At 35.7% G+C, this 19,722-nt stretch overlaps 1 protein-coding gene across 6 annotated transcripts in view; it reads right to left on the bottom strand.

Annotated features, from left to right (window-relative positions):
* Positions 1–19,722, bottom strand: part of ANKS1B (ankyrin repeat and sterile alpha motif domain containing 1B) — a 413,548-nt gene that overhangs the window by 278,862 nt on the left and 114,964 nt on the right. For all 6 annotated transcript variants that reach the window (XM_017737794.1, XM_017737792.1, XM_017737791.1 and 3 more), the window contains exon 10: positions 17,451–17,616. In XM_017737794.1, coding sequence (XP_017593283.1) covers positions 17,451–17,616 — 166 coding nt within the window. The remainder of the gene's footprint in view (positions 1–17,450; positions 17,617–19,722) is intronic.

Genomic DNA, 19,722 nt, shown 5'->3' with positions numbered 1-19,722 from the left:
TTAGTGTGGTAACAAGACAGACCTAAGTTTGATCAATTATAGCAGACTCAATTTGCTAGACTATTAGAAAACTCTTATCTAGTCTGGCAATTTCTATGTTTTTGGATCTGCCTTTAGAAAAAAATGTTGGAGTGCCTTCGTCTGTACATGTTTTATGTCCTCTTAACATCCAATATGCCACATGAAGGCAAAAAGCTCTGAAAAGGACACGGCAGAAATCAGGTCTTGGACAGAAATCAGTCATAATCACAATAGAAATCTTGGAAGAGTACAAACGGAGATATTATGGAAATCGTACTATTTGTGGAGGATCAGTCCACAGTGACTGAACTTACATACATCTCCTTGCAGAGAACAGAGCCACCAGAATGGCTAGTTTAACTGACGGGTTAAGAAATTAACACATTAAGGTAGGTCCCATCATGTGTGGTACCATTAGGAGCAGATTTTAATGCTCTTCAACAATGGGGAAATGGTCATCTAGTCCTTTTAAAATATTCATAGCTGGAATGAAAAAGGAATTGCCACTTCTAATCACACTGGAGTGATAGATAAAACAGTAATTTCTGATTCCTGTGATAATCAAAGATACAGAAGCTTTATCAGGAATATGCTGATACCTTAATGCTGAGGAGACAAAGAAACTTGCCCTGATTATGCGTCAGGGAACCTTTGAGCTTGATCTGCAAGCAAGAGACACAGGCCCACATGAAGAGTCATCTAAATCTGATTCTCCATGGTAAAGAGAATTTGGGCCCAGTGATGCCATGAATCTTGTAGAGGGCTCATTAACAGCCCTTTCTAAGGCAAAGCAAGGAGAGTCAACCCATTATTCTAAAACAAACCCACAGACTTCAGTAAAAGTATGTGTGTTTGTATGAGGACAGCACTTGGGCTCAGTCTGTTCATTATGAATAAATCTTGGCTGCTGGATTCCAGCAACAGCAAATTTACAAGGTAGGAACCGAAGCCGTCAAGTAGGAAAGAACTAACATAGACCAAAAACTGAGCAGAGTAGGTCACAAAATAGCAGGCATCACACAGATTTGATTCAGAGATACCGTGTGTAAGACTTCTTGGATAGCATGTGTGATAAAAATGTGGTGTCCCCTGTAAGTGGCTGACCTGTTACAAAGATTAACAGCAATGGCATACAGTAAATTAAGCAGTTCATACAGAAATCCAGAAAACAATTTAGAAAATCTCCTATTTTGTCAGGCAGATTAAAAAAAAATCATGTTACAGAGTAGCCTCAAAAAGGGCTAAGTAATTTCCCATAGCATAGGATTCAGCTTTAAAATTGTTTTAACTTGACTAAATCCCCACGGCAAACCTTCTCTCCTACATGACTATTCAATATGGCATAAATCTGCAAACTACAGATAAGGACAATCATGTATTTCAGGATTTCAAGGAACAAACATTACCAGAGACATTTCAAAAGAACAGATGGAATAGTGAATAACAGAATCAGTAGGTAGCTACACTGGATGCATAGGGAGAACAGTTGGACTCAACTGTTTGAATCTGCTCTTTTGAATTTGCTTGGTTCCCACACACTTAAACCTGAATAACCATTGTTCTGGGTAGAATTGTAAATATATATCTGCAACTGTCTTGTTGAAAGCACTTGAAGCTATAACTGGCCCAATCCTGGATGCGGCAGCTATCTCAGGATTGTATTTGGAATTAATTACCAGTGAAGTGCATTCCAGTGGCAGCAGGGGGTCTGTTTAGTTGTTTCTGCATCATGCAAGAGAGTTGGGTATGACTATTATCAAGTTTTTATTTCCTCTAATCACCCACCTGCACAAATAGACTTTGGAACTGCTTCAAGCTTGCATAACCCTTGTAATACCAGGCAACTGTCTGGAAAAACATCTCTCATTAAGTACTAATGAGAGATGATGGGTGATTTCCACCATTTCCTGAGTAACCTTTTGAGACTGCCTCTGCAAGCTACTGATGTCTAATTGAGCATTCAAAAACAATATTGCACAGTTGCCATCTTTTTGCCATCTACCCTTTTTTTGTGTAATGGCTTTTTTGTTGGCTTTTCCATATTTTAAAGGTGTGTAGTGAAATGATTGCACTTGTCTATGACAGATTTCTGTATTTGCATTGTCTCAGCATATAGGCATCATATTTCTGGAAGTTCAGTGAAAAGCATATAGTTACAGGCACCAAAATATTTTTGGTTATTTTATCCATTAACTAAAAACTGGAATGCCTAATAGTCTTGTAAAAAAAAAAAAAAAATACCCCAGAAAAGAATGGTATATATTGGGGATGTCTGTGCTTATTTTTAAATATAACTTATCAGTGAGAGGTCACTGAATGTGATCATATGCACGCCTTAGTATTTCATGAGGCTTCTCCTATAATCCAAAGAAAATAACCAAGCTGTGCTGTGCAGAAAAAATATTCTACTATTAGAAAGGCAACAGATGATTACTGAATTAGGCTACATTGTCAAATTATTTCAGAAAACAAACCACAAAAGGCGGTGAGAGTAAGTGCTCTCAAATCATTTAAATAACAATGATAGCCATACACCCCAGGGATCAAGCTCAGTTAATAAATAATTAAAGCAGTCTTGAAGATCAACCTCCCAATATATATCTATGCACAGCTGCAGTGAAAATCAATTAATGGAAAAAACTATATTTTCATGAGCTTCAGTTCTTCCAAGTATCAATTAATTAATAAAGCTCTTTATCAGAAGTGAAATCACAGTGCCAACTAAAAAGATTTTAAAACCAAAGAGACAGAAATGATGTTTTAAAATGTTTCAAGATCCAGTTATTCTTATTTAAAGTATCTAAATTTTTGAGCAGCTTCAGAGAGACTTAAAAAGCTCAACTCTCACCCTGAAAATTTACATTTTTGTATTTTATATATATTTACACTGAAAGAAGTATCTTGTTAATATATATTGCATATTGTATCCAGTGTAACAGTTGTACTCATTAGGCATAAAGAACTTGTCCACTAATACACAGTCAGAATTCAGGGAACGTTCATGGTCTTTACTGCTCAATTTGAAAGTGATACCAAAGCATCTGTACCAAAGTGGACCAGTTATGGTCCAGTATGTTGCTCTGATAGCGTCCAAATGACTTGAGAAAGGTAAAGGAAATACTGTGGATAATTTTGGAATAACATCATTGAGCTTCCAACCAGTAACAGCTAATTTGTGGCACTACAGCATTAAAGTTTCTAATAACTCAAAGCCCTCAAAAAACTTGATTCCAGTTTTTAATTTCCAAATTTTCCATTTTATAATTAATGTGCTGAAACATTTTTGCTGTATTTTATATACTTCATTTGTACATAGCATTTTCATCTAAAAAATACTAAAATTCTACCCTTTTTACTAATATTCCTGCATTAATTTATTTTCTATCTCCTTCAATTCAGATAAACTTATATATTATAAAAGTGTTGTGTATTTAGACATTATTAATCTTACCTTCTGACTGACAAAGCAGGATTTACGTAACTTCTGCTCTGACTGCTTAGAATCTTCTCAACACTTCAGCATATTTAATTTTGCTAATGCCACAGGTTTCTCCTCGTATTTTGGTTTTATGTTCTCTAAGATCTGCGTGATAGCTTTGAGGATTCCTTAAAATGCTTCCCAATTAAGTATTTCCACTAATACCACCTACTACATTGGTTATAGAGACCACAGATACGTAGTTTAGATAGATGTGGAATTTTTGAGAGCTGCAGTTAACTACATGAAGGAATGATAAAGTTAGCACAGAACTTTGTATAACATTGAAGAAAAATTGAAGTGTGCAAATTGAAGACAGCAAATGAATAAATCTCAATTTCTAGACCATGCAGCTTTGGCCCATTTGTTTGATATAGATCCAAATGAGTATATTCAGAAAAGAAGGAGTATTCCAGCACGGTGGAGCAGAAACAAAGAGGGATTATAATGAAGTGAAACTATGGGGGGGTGGCCAAGTTTTATGGAGAAAAATATGGCTTGAAACTTTTCAAGTACCTTTAAGTTAAAGCTCTTAAAATATAACAAGGAATCACAATTAAATCACACTGGAGTACAGGAAAGAATTTAACTAGAACCAAAGACAAGATTCACATGTCCTGTCATTCTTACTGGCAGAACTCCTAACCACTAACAATTTCCTACTGCAAATGCCACGATTCCATTAGAATATGCATCACAAATGCATTCCATATTGTGTTAATCAGGCTGATACCTGGCAGTTGGAACAGCAAGTTATAAAATGCATTGCTTTTTGTTTGCAGTGACTTCACAAAGCAATTAACACTTTTGTTAATCAACAGCAAATCCTTGTTGCAGTTGTAACAAGTTGGATGAGAAAAACTCTGAGAGACAACTTATATAATTGATCAGAAGAAGTATTTTTTTCAAAATTTACTTGCACAATATTCACAGAAAGTTCTGATATCTTTTCATTGTAATGTAAGACATAAATAGACGTAAAAGCAATGGAAATGCTCTTGGATAAAAATTTAGTGTCAATCCCAGTACTACAGGTAAGAAAATGGTTTTAATTGTGCTGCACTATTCATTATGTATCTTCCATCAAGGAGAGAATGATTTCTGAAAGAAAAAGGACATGGGGTGAATTGTATCTGGAGCTAGACTGGAAAGAGTATTCTCACTAACAGCTGGTTTTCATGTCATCATCTAGAACAGTTACAACTACATACAGTGATAGACTGTATTACAGAAAGCAGGCACGCTGCTCTGGAGCCACAAACTGTGAAATGGTCTTTTTGAAAACTTCCTGTTTTCTGACAACAATAAAGCAGCTGGGTGTGCAAGTATTCTTTCATATGGGTTCTTCCAAACCTGAGGTATTTTAATGCATATCAGTAAAAAAAGAGAAAAGACTAGTTTGACATCCCATTGCAGTAGCAAATTATTCTATTATTAGATACTATAAAATATATGCTGCAACTGCATGTTTGTGGATTGGCAATAGAAACCCATTCCCACCCTACTTTGATATATAGCAAAATCCTACATCTCTTGCACACTTCCAGTTTTCTTCTGAGGTGGCACAAAAAGAAAATGGTATAAAAAGAACAAAAATCAAATCTCTGTAATGTAAGAGAAGAAAACTTTTTGGCAGCAAGCAACATGTTGCCATCAGGACTAGCAGATGAGAAAGGGAGACAGAAGCAGAGAAAATGGAAGTAAATGAGTGTTTTTTATTTAGCTTAAAATAGAACAGGAGGGAACTTTATTTTTTTTTTAGAGAATTCAACACTGATTACCTTCAACTAGGAACCAATGTTTTTCTATTTTTTAATCATTTATGACACTGAATAAAGAAAATAAATCTGTTCGTTATGTACAAAATTGGTTTATTTTAGAAATTGCTTAATATTTTCCCAAATATTTTGACTTTAACAAAATTTAGAAAGCCATGCCAAGATTTCTGCTTTCCAAATGTACCAAAGTTAATAGAGAAGTTTATTCAAATTGCGTAAAACACATAATTCTCATTAAAATGAGTTCCCAGTGGAACGCGGTTAAAAGTATTAAATTATTAAATACACTGTTTCAATTCCTTTTAAAAAACCACCACGATTAAGTTGGTTTTTACTGGAGAAGTAAAGACAGTAGAAAATCTACTATTTCAGATCTGATTCAGGCCAATGCTGAAATAAAATTATTAGTGCGGATGTTCAGTTGATTGTATGATATAAGCTAAAATTATATTCCAATTTTGACACAGTAAGTCGCCAAAATAAATTCTCCTAAAGACTGTTAGTCAGAAGAACCAGAAAAACTTTTTTTAGTTTGTTCGGTGGTAAATAAAGGGAAGAGTTACTGCCTGGAGTGTCTGGGATGGAGCTGGGATGCACAGAGCATGGACTCAGCATTGAACAGAATTCTCATGTTCTGCGATACAGATATAGTCACTCATATTATAGCCTGATACTTAGGGCTCTCAGCTTGATCTTCCACATCCCTAATATGGGACATAGAAATACAAGGGATTGCCCAAGTCATCAAATCTAATAGCTAAATCAAAGGTAATGACGTAATAAAAACTGTGTTACACATCTGCTTGTCATCGACAGCAAGTCACAAACCATTCCCTAATAAACTGTGTTAAACTTGCAACCTTCAATACAAACATACCAAAAAAGCTGGAAAAGCCACATAAGGAGCAGGAGAAGGAGAGATCAGGAACATTTGCAATGCTAAGAATGTCTAGAGTACCCTAAGTTATGTATATTTCAGTGTCTATCAATTAATCCTTCAGAGCTGAGCAGCTTTATCATCTGAAATTGAGAGACCAAACAGTGGAGAAATTAATCTTCCACAAAAGACAGAGCTCTTTGTGTGATTCAATAAATATCTATATTGCATTTCCAGTGTTTCTGAAAACCACTTTAGCTTTTTTTACAGTACTTGAACTGCACTGCATTATAGACATAACTCAAGTGAAGCACTAGCTCTTGAGAACTGATCTCTCAAACTATAGGACTCAGTTTCATCTTAATCCAAAATAGCACAATATGCAAAGTCTTGAATACAACAGGATAAAAAGTATGAACTTGAGATAACTGGTTCTTCCCGGCTTCTAAAATGGAGCAAGATTCAAACTGAAAAGCTTTGTAGAAAATTCAACTTAAGGTTTGCAGAAAATTCACAGGTGCATCAGGAGACACATAATATTAGCTAAACGCACATTAAGATCTCCATGCAGTGCTATACCCATTTCATGCTTACATTCCTCTGAATGTACCAGATGCATGTAAACTGTAAACAAATTAATAGTAAGACGAAGTTATTTGATGAGTTTTACAGAAGTATTATTTCCCATCTATCTATTAAGTTACTGCCAATTATGAAAGGCACTATCATTTACATCTGTGCAATTATCAAACAATCTCATCACCACTCTGAGGGGTAGTATTACTAGAATGGAATATGCTCTACATGGTCTACATATGTTCCAGTCCTCACTCAAAAGTACATACAAAGGATGTTGCAACTAATCATCATTTAACAAAGATAAATTCAAATCCTGGTAAATAATACTTGCATGTGGGCTTTAAAATGCAAAATAACCGAAAATAATTATCTTCCTTTGAATTATTGTTTTGATTTGAAAAAGGGTTTTTGTCTGACAGCATGCAGTCAAGTGTATAATGAGATCATTCTAGACGGTAATCACACCAGGATGGATGAAAGTGAGCGTTGGTCAGAATGCACACACTTTGATGAGCATTCATTTGCAAAAATTGCCAAAAACTCCTGTGAGGGCTGATTTTTTTCAACTGCATTTTAATGAATAATAATAAAACCCAATGGAACATCAGAAAATGTTTAACATATGTCGAGCAGAAGCCTTTTTCTCTCAGTTTGTAGAGAAACCAGAACCTAGTCCTTTGGCAAATGAAATTACTTTAACAACGTAAACATATTTACTGGAACATAGTGGATGGGCGGAGACGTGCACGTATTTTGATAATGAACTGCTCACGTGGTATCAGTCATCCCCATGTGTTTTAACTTCAAATATGACAGAGTGTTTTTAAGACTGACATTTCATTCTTCAGGATATTATCAGAGATGTTATCCAGGGGAGCATTTGATGGGGAGCAATTATCCTAATTATATACTAAAAACCTTTTAGAAGGATGATAAGGTTTTAAAGGAAAGTACATTAGAGCTGCAATATGTAAGAATTGACACGACTTGTGCAACCTCAATTCAGTCTCCTGTGCATATGCATTCTGAAGAAGCCTTTATGATTATAATGCTCTTTCTCCACATGACCTCTCCTGCATCAAGGTCATAAAAATGTGGTGGAAATGGACAATGGAACAAAAGAAATTATGGCACATTAGCAATGTGGAAGGAGCAATAATATTACAAACAGAGAGATGCAAAAAATTTTTCCTAAATATCAAACAGAAACTCACATGAAAATACCCAAAGGGAATGTGAAATGAGAGAAATTTCTACTAAAGCTAGAAATTTTTAATCAACAGATCTATCTAATTTGTATCCAAGAATTTAAAAAGATCTGGCAAGAAGTCATCTCAACAAATGGTGCTGTTTCTTAATAGCACCTGGCATATTGATAAGATTTAAGAAGACTAAAAGGAAGCTAATGGAGTAACCTCAGCCATTATAGGCTTTCAGCCTGAGATCAGGAATAATGGAATAGCTGATATGGATCACCATTAATAATAAATGGAAGGGACATAGGTCATGCAAATTAGCATTGCTTCAGAAAAACTGGATCTTATTATTTAAGCTGGGTTTTTAAAATAAAACGTTAAGTTTGTTGAATAGAGGTAAACACTTCAAGTACATTTGGATTAATAAACTTTAACCCCTTTATTCAAGGGGTCTATCTTTGCAATGGAGGAAATTTTAAAAAATGTTATATTGAATTGTTCCAGATACATGTCCATGAGAAGTGTGCACTAGCCAAATGGAAAAAAAGGTAACAGTTTCACCATCTTTATCCTACAAATCCATTATGGGTAGGAGAAGTGTCAAAAAGTCCACATAAACCTCATTCTTTTAATGCTCTTTGTCAGGATTCTGGAACCTGCCAGTTTCATGGGCAAGAGTCAGCCAAGAAAACATTCTAGAAACAGCAATCACTGAATACTTCTGTCTCTTCCACTGTGTACTTCTCAGTTTGTGACACTGAAGTTTTATTTTAGCCCTGCAGGATAAATTCTGATTTTGTCAAAAGGCAAGAAGTGAAACAAACAACCAAAAAAAACCCCCAAAAACAAAAAAGAATTTTTTTATTTCCAACACAGCTGCAAAGAATTAATTTTTAACACAGTGCTTTGGAGTTAGAGACTGCCACTCATGTGATGACAAAATTGGAGGATTTCAATTTTCTAGTTGTTAATATGAGAATTTTGTGATGAGAGGTTTGTTCAAATACAAAATTTCTCTGTTTAAAATAGAATAACTAAGGGAACAGATGTGTTAGGGGAACCTATGGCTTTATCTCACACTGCCCAGGACTGCTTAGAGGGGAAGCCAGAGGATGAATTGCTACTGAAATTTTTTATCATTTATTTTCTCTCATTTATTAATTTATTCTGTAATACATTTATAATTAGAGTAAAATCCTAATGAAAATGGTGCTTATTTTGCACAACAGAAGCTAAATTTTTTTCTCTCCCTTTGTAACTTCTAACAAGAAAATTGATTTCCATGTTGTACAGGAAATTGAAACACTAAAGCAGAGATATATTTTCTTCTTTAAACATTAGAGAGTACATGTGTGCACTGTGGGTATATCTACTGACAGCAGGCTACAGACATGTCAAGAAAGAATATGGGACAGTATCTGTCTACATAAAGTGAATACAGATCACCAGGACCTGTTTCTTGGATAATACCAGAAACCTGCCCTATCTGGACAACCTAGCAACAAACTTCACTGTAGAAAGAACTTTCAGGCTGTCTCAGTCACCTCCTGAACACTACCCAAATATAGCTAGAGTGGCCCACAGCTTTAACGTGCTGTTACAACATGGTTAGAGGGAGGCAGTTAACAGGGCAAAAATCAGAGTTGCACACGTCACTGACCTGTCTACAGCCACTTCCAACTACAACAGTGGAAGAGATAATTTAAGAGGCATCTTCTCCTGATTTCAGACAAAATCAGAAGGGAAATATTCACACAGACAGTACCTCATTTTTCATCTCAGAAGAGGTATTTTTCCCAGTCTCATATCAATACCTAATTGGCTAATTCATAATTCTAATGAAGACCCTTCTTTTGGAAGATGATGTATACAGTGAAAATCTAACCCAACTGAAATCAGTGGTAAAACATGTGCTAACATCAATGACATTAGGAATACATGTCAGGCTCTGAGACTCAGACCACTTGAAGTCCTACTCATCAAGACCAGCAGGTCAGTAACACCTGTCAACAAAATACTAACCAACATAGGACCACGGGTGAACTGTGCTCCTCTAGGAGATACAGTATTTTAAAAAGTCAGTAGAAAGCATCCTAATTAAATAATATCAGAAATACAAAAAAATAGGTATGAAAATATTATGATGATGAAACAAAACTCCCAATCTTCTCATAATTTGGGGATTTGTATTTTGAGAAAATAAAAGGAACTATTAAATGCCAGAAGATGCTTAAAAAATTAAAAGGAATTCTAAAATTGTAATTTCTGTTATAGAAACAGCTACAGCACCAAATAATCTAGGCATAAACTTCAGGAACCTTTTCTGGTTTTGAAGGGTGCTTTAAAAAGTACTAGCTGTACTGAGGAAAAAACCCAGCAAAATGCAAGATGGAAGAGCTATTGTATATTTCACTCTTCCATCAGCACTCTCTTGATTTTTATTAAAATGTCACATGAAATTAAAAAATCTTAGCTGTAAACATATGTTAATGTATTAGACAAAATAGCTTCTGATAAGTGTGCATTCTATACTGTGGCAGTCAGAATGACAAATACAAAATGTGTCATCACTGAAAGTCAGGAGAAGTTTGCTTTGGTTTCTGGTACAGTGTTCTGGCAAAGATGTGTATCTTGAAGCTCTGAATGTGAACCTTACAATACTGTACATGAACCTGTTAAAACAAGTAAATTGATAAATTGATACATTCTGCACCATGGCCAAATTATCTCCATTTGGCTCAAACATGGGTTTAAGGAAAGAAAAGAATAGGAGAGAAAAAATATGTATAGGTCTCGACACTAAATTTCACTATTAATAAGTTATCGACTGAAAATTCAGCTGAAAATTTTTGATAATTTTCAATTTTTACTTTGAAGTAAATTTTACTAAAAAGCTCATAAACAGCAAAATCAAACTACTTTCATTTGGACTAAATATAACATTTAATTGAAAAAATGGTATCTGTTTTCCAGTTCAGCCGCTTCAGTTGGTATAAACATCATAACCCAGATTTGCTTTCTGAAGAGTTGCTGGAGAGCTCCAACTTAGACAAAGACAGAATGTTAGGGTACCTCTGTCTTGACTGCAGTTGGCCATGAGTACACTGAAGTTGGAAACGACAAGCTTCTTAATCACTAGCACAGAAATCAGTGATTCTAATACAGACTTCTGTGCAGAGTAACAGGCACTAAACCCCAGATAATTTTAAGATGTATTTTGAAAGGTTTATTAAAGGAACTACACAAAGGCTAGAACCTAACTTTTCTCCCTTTAAGGGGAGTATTGTCATTGTGTCAGGGCACTGTGAGACTATTGCTCATTCTTTCCATGGCCTATGATACTCCTTCAGTGGTAAATGTAAAGGGGAATTATATTGTGTGAAACATCCTGAGAACGGGGAGACTTTAGTTAACAATGGGAGCGTTTCTCTAAGGCAAAAAAATTACTTAGAGAAGAAAACGCTTGCTGTCTAAAACAGTGTTCAGCTATTAGGTTGTTATGGAAACACAAGCCTCTTTTGTCAGCGAACTACTCCACCACACGGATGCAAGGCTCACATTACAATGCACACCTATGCCCTGTGCTCCATAATGACAAGCTCTGAGTGGCTCTTCACTTCTCACTCAACATACAGAACACTTATACTCTTTGGAGATAATGTTTCCTTGAGTAACAGACAGAACAATAAGGGACATTTGATTATCACACATATATCATCACAGAATATCTTGATAATAATTCCTTGGAAGGGATCCACAAGATCATCAAAGTCAAATTCCTGGCCCTGCACAGGACAGCCCCAAGAATCACACCATGTGCCTGAGTGTTGTCCAAACACTTCTTGAACTCTGGCAGGCCTGGTGCTGTGATGCCATGTCAAGTCCCGAAGCACTAGTAAGTTTTACTGGCCCTGACAAGGTTCTCCATTCACATCCCTGCTGCTTAGAAAATTCAGCACTGATGGCAGGTAGGTAGTAATGACTTTGAATATGCACCACAATGTCAAAAGCCTTCATGGACAGTCGGTTGTTTCAGAAACATTTGTGTTAAATTAGGCTGAATTTCATAGATTAGGCTGAATTTTCATCTGGTTCTAGACCAACTGTTACACTGCCTACTCCTTTATTATGTTCTTTCCTCTACACAACTAAGATGATTTTTCTTTGTCATTAAATACTTCTTCTTGACAGTATTTAATCCTGGGGAGTTAGACTGTAGGTCATGTGTTCAAGTGCACTATATCCTGCTATCTCTGGTTTAAAAAGCACACTTAAATGAAATACAGCTCTATTAGCAGTCCTTCTGCTTGAAGCAATTTGTGAGTGGCTTTCAGAAAGGTTTGTGTGTGACCCTTCAGATCAATTGGAGTATCAAAGTGATGAAGCATCGATGACTAAAGCTACACTCTTGAATTTCCATTCACCCAGACAATTTTTTACATCTGGCAGTGTGATGGTTCCTTCTTGTGGCCACTTTTCACTGCTTTGCTTATAACTAGAAAATAACTGCACAAAAGTGAAGGTATAAATTCATCAAGTTGGAAAATATGTATTTGGGATCTGAATCTCAATCTGGAAAACTGAAGTGTGCAAATATTCACGATTACTGAAGTCAAACAGAAACTGATGATCCAACAAATAGAATTTTATTTACCAAGCCAAGTATTTGATGATTTTGGAAACGAAGTAAAAGACAAATTTTAATGTTGATAAAAATGTTACCACAGCTAGGCCCTTTTTTCAATTCAGGTTTCTGGAGAATTGTCTCCTAGATATCTGTATGAGACTGCTGACACAGCATTAAACAGTAGACACAAGAATGCAAGCTAAGGTGATCTGACACACTGGCTACAAATTTTCAGGTTCATTTTCTCTGTAAACACAGGAGAGGGATGCCAGACTGAGAAAGCAAAAGAACCTCAAACCCTAATATTGCAAAGAATTGGCCAGCTTGGGGACAGTTTGATATATTGTATTAATTCAATGTCAACTATCTTTTTCTTAATTTCCCTGCTGTGATTATGAGGCTATAAGGAAAAGGTATGATTAATTACAGATTTATTAACTGCATAGTCCTCCTTACAAGTTACTGGCATTTAAGCACAAATCAAGTAATTTTTTTAAATAACGAAAACATCCTGACTGACAACAGCAAGATTGCTTCAAATACACTTAGCTGGGTGAAGGAGCAGAATAGCTGCTATCTCTTTCTTTATGTTTCAGCTCCATGCCTTGTGTTTGCCTGCTACAGGCTAGTGGCAACACATCACACATTCAGGGACAATTTTTATCCCTGATAGAATCCATATCTTTGATATAGCTGGGTAGAGTAGTTGTACAAGAGCTATCTTTAAAATTGCTGACTTGGGAATTGCTGACTGTGCAGTGGCTGAGAGCTCAGCACAAGTGAAGCCCCATAGTATTTATCTTATTTCTCAGCTGGATTTTGCAGCCCACACTGAGTTCTGATTTGCCACAGCTCAGCTGTTTTCAGAGTTGAAGATGGCTCACTAAGGTGTCCCTGACCTGCAGCCACAGTGAAGTAACATAACAAAACATAATAGGTTCTTGAACTAGAATTCTCTTATCCAATGGTGATTCTCATGCAGTTTACATAGAGAAATGTCTCTTCTTGTTATTGAGATGCTTTATTAAAACCTTTGTTAATTTGCATAGACAGATTAAATTTCCCAAGGAAGGTGGTCGGTTTTTTCTTCCACAAGTTGTTCAGGAGAAACAGAGTTTGAAAAGTCCTCTCTAATTCCTGATAATATTCAAGGAGACCTAAAAATAGTTTATTTATTACTGGCCTTGACTCACTATTATTGAAAATTTAGCATGTAAACTGCCACCTGGTCTCACTCATAGGGAGTTTCTGCAGTAGAAATGATAAAATCAGACTCAAAGAGATATAATCTCCCCACTGGGTAGGGGCATGCACTTAACTACAATAAAAAACCCCAAAAACATTTATTCTGTAATGTATCTCAGATTTTATTCAATATTTCTCCTAAATAAAATGGATGACACTATGAGGTGCAAGGATGGACTGTGGTACAGAATGTCTAAGCTACCAAGGGTACAAGTTAAGTCTGTAAGGGTCTTTAACCTCAGAGCCCCAAAAGCAGCCTAGTGGAACACCTAAATCAGTATTCTGGACTCTATATGAAGTGAACAAAACCACAATAACTTCAGGAACACCTTTTGAACTTCATTTACACTTTTTCCAAGATGATTTGTTGCTATAGTTCACAAAATCTCATTACATTCCTAAAAGCAAAAGGACAATACTAATGCATGGCTTATGAACTAATAAAATTTCATTACTATTTTTCAAGATTAAATATGTCATGTGACTTCTTTTCTAAATGGAAGAGTGCTGTAGAAATTAAAATGAGTAGCAGAAATGTCTAGTTTAAGGAATAAGGAGACTGTCCTGGAAGAGGACAGGACAATATCCAACAGGACAATATCCAACAGAAGAATCACTAAGATTGATTCATGAATCAATTATTTTATATTCATTTTATGATATTGATCTATGAAAATTTAAACCCAAATTTACATTTTACTTAATGGAAAAAAATGGTCTTAAAGAGTGCAGTATTTAGAATATTCTTATCATGTCTTAACAACTATTTTAAAGGTAGAAATGCTGAGAGATGCTTACACACTCTGCCAAACTTGTCCTACTAATCTATCACAGAAACAAAGAACCGTTTAACTTGGACTGAGACACATATGCAGTCTCTTTTAGTCTTAAATCAGTCCTAATTAGAAGCAACTGCTTTAACTGCCAGTGTAAACCAATAAATGTTTCTCTTCCTATATAAACCTAATCTCTTGCAAACCAACATAAAACCCACACAACACAGGATTTCAAAAGTATAGGTAACCAACTTTATGACTACTTTTATTTGCTTTCTATTCAGTTTTTCTCCCTGAAATCTAACAAGCCTTTACCATTTGTTGCATGGAGTTCTCATCCTCTGTGATTCTGTACCAGTTCAACAATAAAATTCAGGAGAACTATGGAGCAGTCTGTTTTTTCTCCCCTGTAGATCAGAGAATGATGGCTGATAAGGTGACTATTTCCAACCTGCTAGGAGTTTACTATCAGGGTAGATAATAGCAGCAACATGTAGCTCTACAGTTTGAAAGGCCAGCCAGAATGACCTTTCCTCTCAGTACAAGAAAGGAGAATTTGCAATCACTGAGTGCAGTCAGCCTCACTTCTGCTGCCTAGAGGTAGGAATGCCCCAGACAGTGCTGAGTGTTGATCACACTGGCCTACTACCTAGGGAGAGGACACTGACAGATGCAATTTTATGTTCAAAGTGCTGCTTCATGTTCTTAAAGAGCCCTACATATCACATAATACAGAAATTTGAAACAGTATTCCCAAAGTCGGCATGTCTCAGTGACACAAAAATGGAGGGAAATTCAGGGAAAAAAGCATGCAATATTAGATATTTCTTTTAAATAAATGATCTATAATCATATGTAACTTATTCAAGCAATAAATCTATATGACCTAAAGTGGCAGGGTGACATTCACATGCAATTACACATAGTGCTAAATACCTTATAACTGAGAGTGACGTGTTTCATTTCATTTGGTCCATTTGTAGTATAAGATAAGAGCCAACACGATTCCAGATATGGCTTGCAAGCCAGGCCAGTTGGATGACTTCTACATTTACAGCTTAAAATAAAACTACATTTTTCTATACAGCCAAATGTTCTTTTAAACAAAATGCCAAGGGGAAAATATCATAGTGGTATATGGAAAACTAAGACAGAAGGAATTACAGTACATTCGTATTGTCAACTCATTGATCTTGTTACATCTTACAAATACCAAGGGTACCTACAGCATGAATGTCCTACAGCTTCCCTGGTTATACTCTAAGCCTCTGATACACGCAAATTTAAACTTCACACAAAACATACTTCCAGACTAAGACATAAAAATGTCCTTTTTAGGATCTGTGTTTCACCTTGATCTTAATGGACTTACTATGCCTAAGGAAAATGCTTGTGTTCAGCAGACAGTGCAGTTCCAAAGCCTGGTATTTTAACTAGTGAAAACTCCCTCTTTTTTAAAAAATACTAATTACAATGGAAAGCTTTGTTGTTGAGCCCCATTACTAAGAAGGCAGGTAATGAACTCCCCCTACCAGTTCATTGGGTATGTGTATGGCAGTCTTTCCAGTGCAATACATATGTTTATGGTGATTATTCAAGTAGAAGTTTGGAAAAAAAAAAAAGATAATTTATTTTCTTCCTTTACTGAACAACAAACTACAATATTGTCCTGCACAGACTAATTTTTTTTAGATTATCAGAGCCAAAATCATCAACAAAGTAAGAAACACAAGTAGTCATGCTGGTCCTCAAGTCAGATTCTGGTTCATTCTGTACAACTACGCTATGAAGATGCTATCCTATTTTGCGCCACCTTTTGGACTGCTGCTCATAATACAGGTTCCCTCAAGTCTTCTTTAGCCCAAATTTAATGGAGGGGTGGGAATTATGATCCACTCCACCTTACCTTGCAAACTCCAAAGCTGTATCTTGCTATCTGGCCCTCATATACTATGCCTCATACAGCTCTGGCACTCTTCCAATACTAGTTCAGCCGTGAAAGCAAGAAGGTGCTGCCCCTTACACAGACCAGATCAATAACATGATGTTAGTCAACAATCATCTGTCACTCTTGTCTATTACCCAAATCATGATTCCTAATCAAGATCACACAGGTCGGAAAGTCAATTGCCTGTTTCAAATAGGTCTCTGCTGCTGAGAACTGTCATTTGTCAAAGCAGACTCTCAGTCCAATTAATTAGAGCAAAATGACTATATTCTGAAATTCCTGTACCAGGTGGTGACTAATGAAGAGTTCAAACAAGGGTAATGGAAGAGATCATGTATTTTGGAGAACGTAAGCAGAGTTCTTACAAATAATATCATACTTATACATAATATCTGACTTATCATAATTCTATTAGTTTTTAACTATTTTAACTCATTGCTGTTCAAACCTGTATATAATACAAATAGCAGCCTGTCAAACTGTCATTTAATATTTCCCTTAATTCTCATTCCCTATTTCATTTTCAAAAATGGATCAGATATTCCTTCACGTAACATGAAAATGCAGAGTATTTTAAATTTTGAACTAGTTCCATAACGTTGTTGCTAAGCAATACTTAGGAAAAAAAGAAACAGGTTGGTTAAAGGATTACTGCAAAAGGCTTGACTGCAAGAAACTCTTATTTGGCTTTTTGCAACCTTCTATCTATCTAGGAAAGTATTTAAACATCTGCTTTGTTTTCACTTCTACAACATTTTGCTATTAATCTTTATTCTGATGTGAAGCTCTTATGGTAGCTAATGGAAGACTATAATCATACTGTCATAAATAAACAGAGTGCTGCATGCTTAAAAATATAAACCTATATATTCTATAAATTAACACTTAAACCAATGACTGTGTAAAGGATTATTTGGTGATTTACCTGGTCTTGAGGAAGGAACTCTTGCTATCTCTAAGGAACAAGGCTTTTTGGTGACTGCTATGTCTATCGAATCACAAAGACTGCTGTCATTTTCTGAAGGAACTGCATCCAGAGGTACAGAGGGTATTGCTTCCAATGCATAACCTCTCTTCTTTGAATAAGATTCCTGAAATGCAAAAATTTAAGTAGGTAAGAGAGATATTTCTCAGATGACACAGGAAAAGAACCAGGCTCAATAACTCTGGCTTGCAGGGTTTAGAATTCAGCAAATTAAATACCACATTCTGCTGAAATCCAAACTGTATCAGACCAGAAGAATTACTTGCATGCTAGAAGATAAAATTTCTTATTTCTTTAAGTTTTTGTATAATACAGTTCTTGTTCAGTTTACAGAAGAACTTCATTCATCAAACTTTGTATTTAACGAAAGCCAGATAACTGCTTTTGCCATACCTGTTTTGCTGGTTCTAACTCAGGGGATGTCTCATTTTCTTTTTTAATTGTATCTCATGAGAGCAACAATTACATTAACCACTACAATTACATTCTCTTCAGGGATGGTTTTACAAAATGTTTATATTACATTTAAGAAAACTAAAAATATGCTTTCTACATATGGAAGGCAGGATCCCAGGCTGTGAATGAAGATGAATTACTGCTCTACGTTTGAGCAAAATAATGACAAAGGGTCCCATAACAGCGATACGTACAGCAAATTCTACTGATTAGCAAATGTTTAGGAGGGAAGAAAGGAATTAGAAGTTTTGCTGGTACAGTAATCCAATCAAGCAGACTAAGTTTTGAAGTTTTGAACATGACTAAGAAGATAACATCCAGTTTCAGCAGAGTTTCACCAGAGATTTATATTTTTTAATCCCAGCAGAAAGCAATTGCATGGTCAAAGACATATTTCCACATCTTTCTTACATTGGACATATGGATGTCTCGGAAAGTCAAGCATCAGACATAAATCAAATATGATATAATAAAAGGCAAAGGGCAAGAAAGCACCCTGACAGTTAGATATTATCATAGCCCTACTCAGAAAATGATTGAGGAATGTGATGTCTGAAACAAAATGTGGAATAACAATTTCTTCACCAAGAACTCGCATTACCTAAGGCAAACTATGGCTGTAGGTAACAGTGCCTTTTCAGATAAATGATTTATTTTATACTGTTAGCAGATAATTACATGACTCAACTTCTTGCCTTTTTTTTTTTTTCTGGTGATTGTGCTCATTTGATCTTTATGAGAGTTCATAGTTTGGCAATAATTCAAGGTCTCTTGAAGGACAGGGTTAAGATGGCAGCAAGAGGAGCTTCACTTCAAAATTCTTCTGGATGACTTCAGTAGAGACAGATTTAAATCCCAGGTTAAACTAATAATGAACTTGAAAATGAATACTGGAAACAGTGATCAGGGAAAAAATCATGCAAAATAAAATAAATAGAATACTAAGATGCATTTGTAATAAAAAAATTAGTATATACTATCAAACAATACAAAATTGGTGGTCAGCATTCAAAAAACATGTCTAAAAGAGGAATGTGACTGCATCTCTACCTGTTTCACCCCTTCCAGCTTATACCTAGTCAGAGTATGAGCTCTCAGTAGTCTCACAGATATAAACTAATAGTAACTAGTTTCAGATAGTAGACATAATAAGGATTAGAAAAGTTTCCAAGTGGGCTTCCTGCAGCTCCAAATGTAACTTTATTAGCTTAAGCCATTTCATTCCTTAAACGAAGTTAACAGAAAATTATACAGAGGCATTGAAGCAGCTGAAGTGCAACTGCAGGACAAGAAAAGGAATCCTTCCAACCTTGAAGAAAAAGGAGTTTCTACCCTGTCCATTTAAGTCTGATGTAAAAAGGCAGAGGCAAAAATTTATTTACCAGAGCAATTAATAAAACAGGAGACTTCAATTTAATCCTTGTACTCTTCTAGAAACATGCATTTAAGACAGAATGCCAAAACCCTAATTATAGTAAATCTGCCTAGAGAAGCCCATGAAGAAATACTGCAGCCTTAAAATTGTGACCAAACCCCAGAGTGAAACTGTTCAGTGCCTGAATTCAGCCACATTAAAAAAAAAACATTATAAATCGATACACAAAACATTAGAATAGACATTGGATCACACTTTGTGTCACCCAATATTCTGTCTGTAAATGTAGCCAACAGTGCTGACCTAGAGAACAGTGAAGCCAACATGAGACCAGGTCAAGCATACAGTAACTGTTTCTCCTCCTGCAACACTTTGTGGGTC

Source organism: Corvus brachyrhynchos, unplaced genomic scaffold (genome assembly GCF_000691975.1).
Source record: "Corvus brachyrhynchos isolate BGI_N302 unplaced genomic scaffold, ASM69197v1 scaffold56, whole genome shotgun sequence".
NCBI lineage: Eukaryota > Metazoa > Chordata > Aves > Passeriformes > Corvidae > Corvus > Corvus brachyrhynchos.
This window is presented reverse-complemented; position numbering and strand designations above follow the sequence as displayed.